Source organism: Peromyscus maniculatus, chromosome 17, assembly GCF_049852395.1.
Source record: "Peromyscus maniculatus bairdii isolate BWxNUB_F1_BW_parent chromosome 17, HU_Pman_BW_mat_3.1, whole genome shotgun sequence".
Classification (NCBI taxonomy): Eukaryota; Metazoa; Chordata; class Mammalia; order Rodentia; family Cricetidae; genus Peromyscus; species Peromyscus maniculatus.
Genome location: NC_134868.1, coordinates 65,797,956 through 65,811,058, shown reverse-complemented (window position 1 = coordinate 65,811,058; position 13,103 = coordinate 65,797,956). Strand labels below are relative to the sequence as shown.

General features: G+C 52.1%; 2 protein-coding genes across 2 annotated transcripts in view; one reads left to right on the top strand and one right to left on the bottom strand.

Annotated features, from left to right (window-relative positions):
* The first annotated feature begins 731 nt into the window (after positions 1-731).
* Arsh (arylsulfatase family member H) lies at positions 732-7,569 on the top strand. The gene is made up of 11 exons (XM_042262644.2): positions 732-1,011; positions 1,200-1,225; positions 1,466-1,609; positions 1,946-2,067; positions 2,549-2,674; positions 3,726-4,149; positions 4,229-4,365; positions 5,087-5,221; positions 5,421-5,583; positions 5,730-5,851; positions 6,484-7,569. Exons 2-11 carry the CDS (start codon positions 1,206-1,208, stop codon positions 6,834-6,836), a joined length of 1,746 nt encoding a protein of 581 aa, XP_042118578.2. The 5' UTR covers positions 732-1,011; positions 1,200-1,205; the 3' UTR covers positions 6,837-7,569.
* Positions 7,570-11,409: 3,840 nt separating this feature from the next.
* Positions 11,410-13,103, bottom strand: part of Shcbp1 (SHC binding and spindle associated 1) — a 40,413-nt gene continuing 38,719 nt past the window's right edge. The window contains exon 13 of the mRNA XM_006988330.4: positions 11,410-11,881. Coding sequence (XP_006988392.2) covers positions 11,568-11,881 — 314 coding nt within the window. The 3' untranslated portion in view covers positions 11,410-11,567. The remainder of the gene's footprint in view (positions 11,882-13,103) is intronic.

Sequence of the window (13,103 nt, the reverse complement as noted above, 5' to 3'; positions counted from 1 at the left end):
TCTTCCCATGTCCCCACGGGTCTGACCTGGGGTCAGGGGTCAGGGCCGCAGGGAGTCCGGGCAGGGGTCGGAGTGCACGGCATCAGGGATGTGGGCGCCTTTTTCACTCCCTGCCGTCCCAGCATGCCTTGCAACACTGGCCTGTGCTGCTTACTCCACTTCCGCTTCCGCTCCCCGTTACACATGGGAGCCATTGCGCGACGTCCCATGGTGCTTAGTGAAGGAGGGGGGTGGAGTGGTGACCCAGAGCGTCGCGGGAGGCCGTGAGACAGCAGGGCGTCCCGGGAGCAGGGGTGGAGCAGGGCATCATGGGAGCAGGGGGTGGAGCAGGGCATCCCGGGAGCAGGGGTGGAGCAGGGCATCATGGGAGCAGGGGGTGGAGCAGGGCATCCCGGGAGCAGGGGTGGAGCAGGGCATCATGGGAGCAGGGGGTGGAGCAGGGCATCCCGGGAGCAGGGGTGGAGCAGGGCATCATGGGAGCAGGGGGTGGAGCAGGGCATCCCGGGAGCAGGGGGTGGAGCAGGGCATCATGGGAGCAGGGCATCATGGGAGCAGGGGGTGGAGCAGGGCATCATGGGAGCAGGGGGTGGAGCAGGGGGTGGAGCAGGGGGTGGAGCAGGGGGTGGAGCAGGGGGTGGAGCAGGGGGTGGAGCAGGGCATCATGGGAGCAGGGGGTGGAGCAGGGGGTGGAGCAGGGGGTGGAGCAGGGGGTGGAGCAGGGGGTGGAGCAGGGGTGGAGCAGGGCATCCTGGGAGCAGGAGTGGAGCAGAGCATCCCGGGAGCATGGGGTGGAGCAGGGCATCCTGGGAGCACATGCTGAATCCCCGCTGCTGATATCACAGTGGACCGGAAGTAAGAAGACTTCCTGTGTCCCGTTGAAGGAAAGGCCTGCAGTGACGTAACTCCCTCCCTCTAGGCTCCGCCCCTTACAGGAGGCCCCACCTCCGATTAGTGTCACTTGCCGGGAAACAGGACACTCAAGGATCTCAATAGAAAGCCACGTCATTTCCGGTAAACCTGATAAATATTTCCCACCTCGCGTTGAAATAAGCCCCGCTGGGCAGCCATGTTGTCCCAGTTGATCTAATAGTCTATCAGAATGACATCAGCATGACGACATGGCCAGGTCACATGCAGGTGACACGTGATCAAAATTACATTTTTTTAAATTTATTTTTGTGCTTTGCTTCCCAAAACAGAAGAAGATGCCCCTGCAAGGTGCATGGTGAGAAGATACATTATTTCCTGTGTGTGGGCGTGTCTGAGGGATGATTGACACGGGAGGGCTGTGGGCGTGTCTGAGGGATGATTGACATGGGAGGGCTGTGGGTGTGTCTGAGGGATGATTGACACGGGAGGGCTGTGGGCGTGTCTGAGGGATGATTGACATGGGAGGGCTGTGGGCGTGTCTGAGGGATGATGATTGACACGGGAGGGCGGTGGCTTTGTGGCCACCTTTCCCCAGGACCCTCCGTCTGTGGCTGTCCGTCTGCTTCACCTTCACGGGTGGCGAGTTTGTGACCCGGAACTCCCGCCCAAACATCGTGCTGCTCATGGCGGACGACCTCGGTGTGGGGGACCTAGGCTGCTATGGAAACACTTCCGTCAGGTAAAAGCACTCCCGCCCTCAGCCCGCCCCCTTCAGTGACGTCACCCCAGCGGTGGCGGCCATCTTGCAGAAGCCGCAGAAATCACAGTAGCTGCTGTGATGTGGGCAGTGACACACGCAGCCACCCCCTCCCCCTCTCCTCCCCTCCCCCTCCCCCTCTTCCCCCCCCTCCCCCTCTCCCCCCTCCCCCTCCCCCTCCCCCTCTCCTCCTCTCCCCCCCTCCCCTTCTCCCCCTCTCCTCTCTCCCCCTCCCCCCCTGCTGTCAAGTCTTGATTGACAGCTGGGGCATAACATGTTGCCCCGCTGCCACCACGTGACCTCCCTGTGACCCCGCAGCACCCCAAACATCGACCGTCTGGCCAGCGAGGGTGTGATGCTCACGCAGCACCTGGCGGCTGCGTCCGTGTGCACACCGAGTCGCGCAGCCTTCCTCACGGGGCGCTACCCCGTGCGCTCAGGTGGGTGTGCTGCATCAGCTCCAGAACCAGCATGCACTGCACGTGTCCCTGATGTCACTGTGGGCAGCCTGCTACCCAGCATGCACCCCCAGCGTGCTCAGACATCATCACTGGCAGCGCCCTACCCAGCATGCAGTGTGTCTGCCCCTGCCTGACCAGATGTCTCTGCAGAGTCAGGGTTGGTGGCTTATTTCTAGTAATATATGCTAATTGGCACTCAAATTAATTTGCATATGTGTACGTATACTTCCACTGGGGTGCTGACATCATGACAGAGCCCCGAGGGTGCTGAGGTCAGGGTACTGTACTGTACTATACTATAGTACTGTGTATAGTGATGACGTATGACGTCATGGTGTCCTCCTGAGAGTGCTGACATCGTCCTGTGGTGCTGACGTCATGATGGCATCCCGAGGGTGCTGAGGTCAGGCGGACGAGTTCAGATGGCAGCTCCATGACCCCCTGACCTCTGCTACCCTAGGCATGGCATCACCCAACAACATGTACCGTGATGTCACGTGGCTGGGCGGGTCAGGCGGACTCCCGAGCAACGAGACGACGTTCGCCAAGATGCTGCAGCACCGCGGATACCGCACAGGGATCATAGGTGAGGAGTGGGGGGGTCAGAGAGAGGAGGGGAGGGGTCAGGGTCACAGGGAGGAGGCGTGAGAAGTCATAGGTCAGAAAGGAGAAAGGTGAGGGAGGGGAGAGCAAGCATTGCGGCTGGGATGGAAAAGTATTCCGGCTGTGGGGAGCCGAGGAACACGTAAGTGTGCAGCACTGAGAGCCCCGCTCCGGGGAAGGCCTCCCCAGTGGGGCCGCTCAGCCCAGGGAGGGAAGAATCTAAGAATCCCACCTCAGCCAGGGAGGTAGCAAACTGAGCAGGTGCAGGGTTTGTATTTTCTCCTTAGGGCGGAGTTTTTCCAGGGAGAAGATTTTCGGGGTGAGGATTGGTCAGACTTCAGTCCTTGAGCTCAGACTGGCTAGATCTCGTGCTCCGGGATTGGTTACTTTTCTGCTTAGTTGGTCCGGGGCAAATTTGGCCCTGGTTTCAGGGCCACAGGATGTTTCTTTCACTGTTCATTTTTGGCCTTTTGGCTCTAATTTCAGGGCCAGGGCATATTTCTTTCGCTGGTTCTGATTCTAGGGCCAAAGAGTGTTTCTTTGGTTCTGGGGTCAGGGCTAAAGTGTTTCTTTCACAGGTGGGACTGAGGGATGGGACTTCTTACCCAGGATGATACCAGGATGCCCTGTGATTGACACCTGTCAGTTATCAACGCCCACATGTCCCAACAGAACAGCTAGCCTCCTCCTAGAGGGAAAGGTTCATTTAGTTCTCAATCCTGGGGTCACAGCCCAGCACCGAGGGGAAGATAAGGCAGGATTGGAAGTTAGCTGGTCACGTGACATGTGCAGTCAGCTGCAGTGATGGGTTCCATGCTGGAGGCCTGGTATGGAGGAAGGTGCCACCCAGAGTGGGCGGGGCTTCGGCTGTCCCTTACCCATTGGGGACACTCATGCAAAGCCCTTAGGCTGTGTTTCCATCGAAGATGGTGCATGCCAGGAATATTATACACATGTGAAAAAGGGGCGTTTCCTGCCTAGGATGACACAAGGGCCTGACATCGCTAACCCTCACTCTCCCCTCCCCGACACAGGGAAGTGGCATCTGGGCATGAGCTGTGCATCCCGTGGCGACCACTGTGCGCACCCGCTCAACCATGGCTTCAACTTTTTCTATGGGATGCCGCTGGGGCTGCTGGGGGACTGCGGTGCCAGCTCCTGGCCGGAAGTGCACCGTAGGCTGCGCATCCAACTGTGGGTGACATCAGCAGTGCTGGCCACCCTCCCCTTCCTGCTGCTGGTGCCCCGCCTGGCACGCTGGTTTTCTGTCCCCTGGACACTTGTGGCCGCTTCCGGCTTCCTGGCCGCGCTCTTCTTCCTGTCCTGGTTCAGCAGCTATGGCTTCGTGCGCAGGTGGAACTGCATCATCATGCGTGACCATGACATTGTCCAGCAGCCAGCCGAGGAGGCCCGGGCATCTGGGCTGATGCTGAGGGAGGCACTGGCCTTCATCGACAGGTGATACCATGTCCTGCGCAGGGCTTAGGGGCAGGGCCTGAGGGTGATTGACATGTGACCCCCTGAATTCCCACCACAGGCATAAGAGAGGCCCGTTCCTGCTGTTCCTGTCCTTTCTGCATGTGCACACGCCCCTGCCTACACGCGGGAATTTCGTGGGTCGCAGCAAGTTTGGGGCATATGGGGACAATGTGGAGGAGCTGGACTGGATGGTGGGTGAGTGTCATGTGACCGAGTGCGGGAACTGCATATGTAAGGAGCACAGGAAGTAAATCAGGCAAATGTTTCATGGTCATTGGGTGACATCGTGGTGATTTAATAAGAAGCATCCTGTGATCTGGGTGATGGCATCATATTGTCACTTAACATCATCAGAAATAACATCTGTGTGAACCCTAGGATGCTGTTGTTCAGTCGTCACATATGATACCCCCATGGGACCCCAGGACTCCCTGGCAGAGGGCGCTCTTACCCCAAGCAGGCACTGAGGGTGCTCATCTGAGGCCCCCCACCTGACCCACCAACTCCCTGCAGGCCCCCCATCAGGTGTTTATCATGCCCCGCCCCTGCCGTGTTCACCCTAGGCCCCACCCCTACAAGCCCACCTCGGGCCACCACCGCCCTCATGCTCACCTTAAGCCTTGCCCACTGTCGGTGTGCTCAGCCTTGGCCCCTCCTGATGGGTGATGTCATTCTGTACGCTGTGAATATGTGTCACTCTGATTGGTTGATAAATAAAGCTGTTTGGCCAATGGTGAGGCAGAATAGGGTTAGGTGGGACATTACAACCATAGAGGACGCCGGTAAGCCACGAGCCACACGGCAAGTGCAGATTCATAGAGATGGGTTAGGAGGTAAGATCCAGCTAGCAGAAGCCTGAGCAGGCAGGCGGGGCACAGGAAAACTTTACCCCTCCCCCTCTCCCCTCCCCCTCCAGGGAAGGTCCTCGCTGCCCTGGACCGGGAGCGCCTGACCAATCAGACCCTGGTTTACTTCACGTCGGACAACGGCGGCCGCCTGGAGGCCAGAGAGGGCAGCGCTCACGCGGGAGGCTGGAATGGGGTCTACCGGGGTGAGTTCGGGCTCCCAGCATGCGCTGCTGTCGCCCCTGCTCGGTGTGGAAGTCAAAAGCCACCTACACTGTGTTCCCCACCATTCCCCGAAGGGGGGCAGGGCGCAGGATTCGAACCCGGGACCTGGGGCTGGGCTGCAGTCGCCCCGCCCGTGTTCAGCCCTCTCACCACCCCTGCTCCGTGTTGGTCACGTGACAGGAGGCAGTGGCACCGGTGGCTGGGAGGGCGGAGTGCGTGTGCCTGGCATCTTCCGGTGGCCCACGGTGCTGGAGGCAGGACGGGTAATCGAGGAGCCCACGAGCCTCATGGACCTGCTCCCCACGCTGAGTCACGTGGGCGGCGGGATCCTTCCCCAGGACAGGTGCTGAGGGGTGGGGTGGGTGGGGGCGGGGTCCGAGGGATGACGGACTTGGTGGAGGTGATTTGTACTGAAATCCCGCCTCCCTCCCTATGCCCCCTTCCACCCCCACCCCACCCCTGTGCTTCCGGTTGTTTCTCTGTATGAAGAGTGATTGATGGCCGGAACCTGATGCCGCTGCTGGAGGGCCGCGTGCAGCGCTCGGACCACGAGTTCCTGTTCCACTACTGCGGCATTTTCCTGCACAGTGTCCGGTGGCACCAGAGGGACTGTGAGTGGGCACAGGGGTGGGCAGAAGCAAAAGGAAAATGGAAATGGGAAGAGGAAGGGGAAATGGAAGAGGAAGAGTTAGGGGAAGAGGAAGTGGGAGGCAGAGGGAACGAGGAAACAGAAGAGGAAGTAAAAAGAGGAAGGGGAATGGAAGAGGAAGAGGGAGCAGGAGAAGAAGTGGGGGGGATGAAAAGGAAATGGGAAGAGGAATAGGAAGTGGAAATGTAAGAGGAAGTAGGTGGGGAAGAGGAAGAGGAAGGAGGGGTATCAGAAGTGAGGACAGGAAGGGGAAGAGGAAGTTGGGAGGAAGAGGGAGGGTAAATAGAAGAAGGAATGGGGAAACTGAATTGTGGGGAAGAGGGAGGGGAAACGAAGAGGACAGGATGAGGAAGTGAGGGAGAGGAAGAGGAAGTGGGTGAAGAAGCCTCTGAAAGTGTCTTGAGATAACTGTCCCGGTCCCGTGACCTCAAGCATCGCTCATGCAGTCAGTTATGCTCATCGCACAATGAGGTCACCTAGTCTCGTACCCCCCGCCCCCCGGGGCTGTTCCTGGGGTCCCGCTCCATGAGGTCTTGGATTAATATGGAAGGAAGGCCATGGGGTCACGCTGTCACGTGGTTCTTCCCCTTGCAGGCAACACCGTGTGGAAGGCCCATTACATCACCCCCCACGGCTCCCCCGAGGGCATGGATGCCTGCCATGGCAGCGGTGTGTGTGCGTGCTCGGGTGACGTCACTCACCACGACCCGCCACTGCTGTTCGACATCTCACGAGACCCCGCCGAGTCTCGGCCGCTGAGCTCAGAGAACGAGGTGCTGTTTGAGGCAGTGCTCAGCAAGATGGCGGCGGCCGTGCGGGAACACCGCGCCAGCATCACCCCTGTACCCCACCAGCTCTCGGCCTTCAATGCACTCTGGAAGCCCTGGCTGCAGCCCTGCTGTGGCGCTGCCTTCCCGTTCTGTGGCTGCTCAAGGGAGGACGCTTGAGTGTGGTGCTCCCCAAGGGCTAGATGCTCCCCATGAGGTGCTACATGATGGCAGGGTGCTCCTCACATGGTGCTCACAGATGGCAGGGTGCTCCCCACGTGGTGCTCACAGATGGCAGGGTGCTCCCCAAGAATCTGTGCTCTCAACACAGTGCTCACTGACAACTAGGTGCTCCCCACACAGTGCTTGCCAAGAGGGATTGTCCTCACGGTGCTCACTGACTGCAGGGGTGCTTGCCAGGCAGTGCTCCCTCAGTGGAAGTGCTCCTTAAAGAGTGCTCTGTGGTGATATATTGTGTACCCTAATATGTTATGTACCCTAATAAACTTATCTGAGAATCAGAGAAAAGAACAAGTCACTAGATTAGACAGAGGCCAGACAGAGGTGGCACACACCGTTAATCCTATCACTGATCTCTGTGAGTTCAAGGCCACACTGGTGACACTCAGGTGTGGAGGCCCACACCTTCAATTCCAGCACTTGAGATCTTGTGCCTCTGCTTGGAGGCACACGTGCCTTTGATCCCAGGAAGTGACATGGCTGGGTGGAGAATGGTGGAGAATAGTATATAAGGCCTGAGGAAACAGGAACTAAGCAACAGTTCAACTGAGACCCTCAGGGGTGAGGACTCAGAGGCTTTCAGTCTGAGGATTCATGGAAATAGGATCGGCTGAGGAGTTGGTGAGGTGAGGTTGGCTGTGGCTTGTTCTATTTCTCTGATATTTCACCCCAATACCTGGCTCTGGGTTGTTTTATTAATAAGACCTTTTAAGATTCATGTTACAGTACTCACTGACTTGCACTGAAAGGGAAAAATCAGTAGCTCTCTTGAGAAACGCTATCCCTCCCCCGCAAAGGTATTTGCTGACAAGCAGTTTTAGAGCTGACCGGAGACTGAACTCATGGGAAAATAAGACTGGAACAATAAATCTGAATTTATATGTCCTGGGTTCAGCAAAAACAGGATATAGGGAGTTAAAAAATAATTATGTCTCTGTAGATACCCTGTATCCTGTTAGCAACTAGTAACCTCATGCTCATATTCAGCCAGTAACTTCAAAGAACTACCTCACCCTAGCCCCCTCATCCAATCACGAGAAGTGAGTGCTCAGGGCTGTCCTCCTCCACTGCTGTATCGTTGGACAGGGACCAAACCCGGGCTTGCTTAGTTACTAATAAACCCCTGTGTGCTTGCATCGGATATCGGCTCTGTGGTGGTCTTTACAACAGCACCAACCTCCTGGGTGCGCCTCCTGTGGTGCTCACTGATAGCAGGGTGCTCTTCACACAGTCTTCCCTGAAAGTGGGATGCTCCTCACACAGTACTTTCTGTCCATCATCCATCCCTCAAAAGGTGTGGGTTACATGTGATGTCACAGGAGACTGGAGCCTCAGTTTCCCCAGCAGGTCCTCTCTGTTTTCCTAAAAACAGAAGACCCGGAAGATGGTTCCGATTCCAAGCTCAGCGCAATGAGCCCACGTGCGGGACGCTCCGTCTGCCTCGCACCCAGAACAGCGGCGGGCGGCGTGGGTGGCGGGATGGTCACGCGGAACGGACGTGGACGGGTCCGTCACTGTCACTGGCTCCCAGGCCGGGCCTCTCCGCCCTAGTTTCCGAGTGATGCACTCTAGACGCCCTGCGGTCTCCAGCGTTCAGTCCCCATGGACCGACCTGCGGGGCCCCGCATACGGTGCAGGAGACCACGCACCCCAGAACTCCCACAGCACGCGTGGCGTCCGGCTCACTTCAGCCTGGCGTGGGATCGGCTTCTGGTCGCCTGATGTCACCCTCAGAGGAGGAAGTCGCGGCAGTGGTTTCGGGGTTCCCGTAGATCCCGAGTTCACGGGTGTTTAGGCGCAGCAGGGCTGTGGACCGGAAGTCATGTGCCTTTGACCGCTGTGACTGGGTCCGGGTCATGGTGGGAAATGACCCTTGTTTGATTGACAGGGGTGACTGGGGTCCAGGTCATGATAAACTCTAACCTGTCCCTGACCCTCTAACCATGGCTCTCACCTCCACCACGACACCGACCCTGTTCCTAAAACGCAGTCTTTTTTTTTTTTTTTTTTTTAGTTTTTCGAGACAGGGTTTCTCTGCGTAGCTTTGCGCCTTTCCTGGGACTCACTTGGTAGACCAGGCTGGCCTCGAACTCACAGATCCGTCTGGCTCTGCCTCCCGAGGGCTTAAAGGCGTGCGCCACCACCGCCCGGCCTAAAACGCAGTCTTAACCTCCCTCCTCCACTTCCTACCACTGGTGCCTGCTTTCATTTGGCTTATGACTCTCAAAGCCAACATTCCATTTGCCTCGCCTCCGTGGCATCTCCTCTCCCCTTCAAGGCTGAGATCTTTGAGGTCTCTGAGGAGGAAGGGTTCGGGGCACTGTGCTTGTCTGGCATCCATCTGCTGTTGGCTTGGTCTTCCGGTTACACACTCACAAGTCAGGTATTTTCCTCCCTCACTGTCTTGGCAAGTGTTTTACGAACAAAAATTAAATGAGACAATGAAACTGAAATGCACAGGCAGAAGTGTGAGCTTTTGTGCTTGTGGCTGAGATGAGCTCTCAACTTCGTTTCTACTACCATGCCTGCAGATTGCTGACTTCCTACCAGCCATGATGGACTTATCCCTCTGGAACAGTAAACCCAAATAATCCTTTTCTGTAAGTTGTATCGGCTGTGATTTATCATAGCAACCTTAATCATGAACCCCTGACCCCAACTCTAACTCATAACTAAAACCAAATTGAGATAATCTTACCCTAGTCAGAAAGGCTAGAATTAAAAAAAAAAAAAATCAAATAACAAATGCTAGATTTAAGGCCCATTTGACAGGGACTAACTTATATTTGGTAGTGGGGAAAGACTATGGTATGAAGCATACTATTAACACATGTTATGTGACTATGTAACTTCCCTCTAAGTATTTGTTATTAAGCATACTTATTACTGCTGCTATCAATTTTGGTTATGGAGAAAAACTATTTACATCAAGACTCATAACCAGTTAAATGCCAATACGTGATTGTTAATATGACAAGGGGCCCAATGCTCAAAACAGCATCATAAGCATATCATCCCATCCAAAGCTCAGGGGACAACACTGAAGGAAGACCAGGAACAATGCTGACACGATGAGCAGAATGCAGAGATGACTTTAGCGCCATAGTCATGGCAATGTTAAGTCTAGGGTAATGGTAATGGTGCTATTAACACTCTTTAATACAAGAGGTAGAGTCAACTGACTCTTACCTAGGATTTTACAAACCTTTCCTGTCTCACAGTTCTAAGAGATCTTTGGGAAAGGGGTATTGCTAGAATATACAGGAGGTAGATTACCTGAAGGTGGAACTCCATGAAATAGCTTTCATTCACAATGGGGTGGGACTGTGCAGTGGTGTAGCTCTTTTGGGTCACCTATACAACTCTAACTCCTTACTAACCTAGACTTGTGTGGAATCATTACTTTGGTCAATTGACAGTGCCCTGTCTGGGGGTAGTAAAGATCTGTTCACATCTCCCCATGAAAAATAAGCAAAAATTAATGACACACAATCTTTTATATTAAATACAAAAAAAAGTATCTACTGATAGTTTGAGTAAGAAAAATGACCAGACGGCTGAGGATTTTGCTGGGTAGAGTGCTTGCCCAGTACACACAAAGCCCTCAGTTTAATTTCCAGAATCACACAAAACAAGGAATAGTGCTCCAACTCAGTGGTCTTAGTGTCTGGGAGGCTGAGGTGGGAGGATCAAGGACATTAATGGCTACACAGTTTTTTTTGTTTGTTTGTTTGTTTGTTTGTTTTTGAGCTGAGGATCGAACCTAGGGCCTTGCTCTTGCTAGGCAAGCACTCTACCACTGAGCTAAATCCCCAACCCTGACTACATAGTTTTGAACCAGCAGAGATAATGATTTAAAAAGAAAAGGTTGGAGGGGGGGAGATCATAAGGAGGAGAAGAGAATGATGATTAGAATACTAGAGCAAAAGAAAGATGCTTTCTTATTAATCATTCATATTCAATACTGGCTCTGAACACTTTTCTCTTTCATAACCATAACCTGTTATTTAGTTCTGTTTTGATGACAATACATTTCAATATAAAAATATATCCCATTCAAGCTAGGTATGGTGACATGTGTTTTTAATCCTAGCACTCAGGAGGCAGAAGTAGGTGGATCAATGAGTTTGAGGCCAGCATGGTCTATACATTGAGTTCCTGGACAGAAATGGCTATGTAGGGGCCCTATCTCAAACAGACAAAGGAACACTGTACACATGACATCTACTGATGCTTGTTCTCACATCTTGCATCTCTTTCATTTTCAATGCTAAAGTGTATTTTCAGGCTTAATATGGGAGAGTTGTACATTTAAGAAAGCATACTCTTCTAGATAAGAAATCTCCAGTTAGTTTCCTTTCTTTTTGTGAGGGAGGTGAGGAGGAATGCTGGGTATCAAACCTGGGGCCTGGGCACTGGGCATGTTAGACAAATGCTCTACTAATGAGATACACATACAGCCATATTTTATGTCTTTGTGGCTTTGTTAGAAAGGAGTGCTTTGCATCTAATACATGTAGAGAGAAGTAAACACACACTTTACACAAGTCCAATCAAGTACATATTACATAATATACAGACAGGAAGCAAAGGAAGCAAAGTACATAAGCAGCATGATTGCTAGGATATGTTCAAAATGCAATAGTTTGTGAGCTACTGATATCATTGTAGCTAGTAAAGAAATGTGCCAAAACTCCCTTTGCCATTCCACTTAAACTGGTTTCCCTTAATTTCAATAAACATCTCCTGTGACATTATGTTGTCATCAGCTTGTATGATCCCAAGTTCGCTCAATCGTTTCTTCATCCGGCCTTTTTGCATGGAAGTAGCAAGCAGTTCATTTATAATTTCACAGTTTCCCTTAGCTTGTTCAGAAAATTCAGCTGTGGCATAAAGCTCCATTTTGCTGGCCACACACTGAAACATTTCTTCCAGATCTAATCCTTCAGTGGCACCCGCCTCTCTATTTTTCTGAATTGTATTGTCTGAGGAAACAAATTATAATGAAGTTAAATGTACAGTCTAAACCAACAAGGGGGTATTTCTAACACAATCTGTTATGCTCAAGTATTTTCTGCCAAGAGTTTATAACTGGATTTTATTAATTCTTTACTATAAGAATCTCAATGAATCTTCTTGAAAAGTTTCATGACACTAATAGGGTCACCAATTTTAAATTTTGTTTATCTTCTTCATCCTAGAATCTTAGTCACTGGACAGACATTTTCCTGGAAATTTACTATCTGCTAAGCTCTGCATTGGGAGCTAGGAGACAAAGAATAATATAACAGTGCTACTTTTCTTAAATGAACTCTCACTCTACCAGCTAATTGACTGCCATCATAATTTCCATCCTCAAGAGGGTACTCACATGATTACTAAATGACAAAAAGATTTTGCATTATCACCGAGCAATGCAATTAAGGCTATTTAAAAGTTTTTCCCCCTCTAGCTGGTTGCTGAAGAGGAACTCAGAAATAGGAAGTAGATTCTTCCACCAGAGCTTTCAAGGTACGATTCTATTCAACATATATCTCAATTTTACCCTGCTAAGTCCTGAGTAGGATGGACCCTGAATGATGGCAAGGCATATTCTTTAAACTGCCTCAAAATCTCCATCGGCACACCAATACTTTATACTTCTTTATGTCTGATATTTAAAAGTGGTTTACATCAATGACTTGAAATTCACACATTTCCACTGTGTGCACTCACTTTTACTGCCAGGAAGCTGGTAACAGGGAGGCAGTTTCAACCAAGAAAAAGCAAAGGCAAACTCTAATAAACTTCAGGCAAAAGGAACTTTCAACCTGGAAAATTCTTTTCCCATTTTCATCCTTCACAAATACCTGCAGAAGCTACTGTATTTCACACATTGACAAGAAGCCAAAAAGGGACTTTCACTGAACTACACCAAAGCTCTGAATGAACAGATCAACAAGTCAAACTTGAAAGTTTCTTTCATACTTAGATTTTAAAAAGCTTTTCTCTATGACCAAGCATATTTAATGTTTGTTTGATTGCTTGTTTTTTTGAAAAGTGGTCTCTGACTCTCTGTAGCTTCAATTCTCATGCCCAAGTGTTGGGACTGAACCTACAGTTTTGTGTATGTTAGGCAAACACTCTACAAGTTGAACTCTATTGCCAGACCTCCAGCAACATTTTTGAGGAAGAAAAACTAAAGTTGTCACCAGAATTTACTGCTGA

Coding starts and splice junctions, on each gene's coding strand:
- Arsh (XM_042262644.2), top strand. CDS start 1,206: ATGCCCCTGCAAGGTGCATG. Junction 2,068..2,548: donor GCGCTACCCCGTGCGCTCAG/GTGGGTGTGCTG, acceptor CTGCTACCCTAG/GCATGGCATCACCCAACAAC. Junction 5,852..6,483: donor CCGGTGGCACCAGAGGGACT/GTGAGTGGGCAC, acceptor TTCCCCTTGCAG/GCAACACCGTGTGGAAGGCC.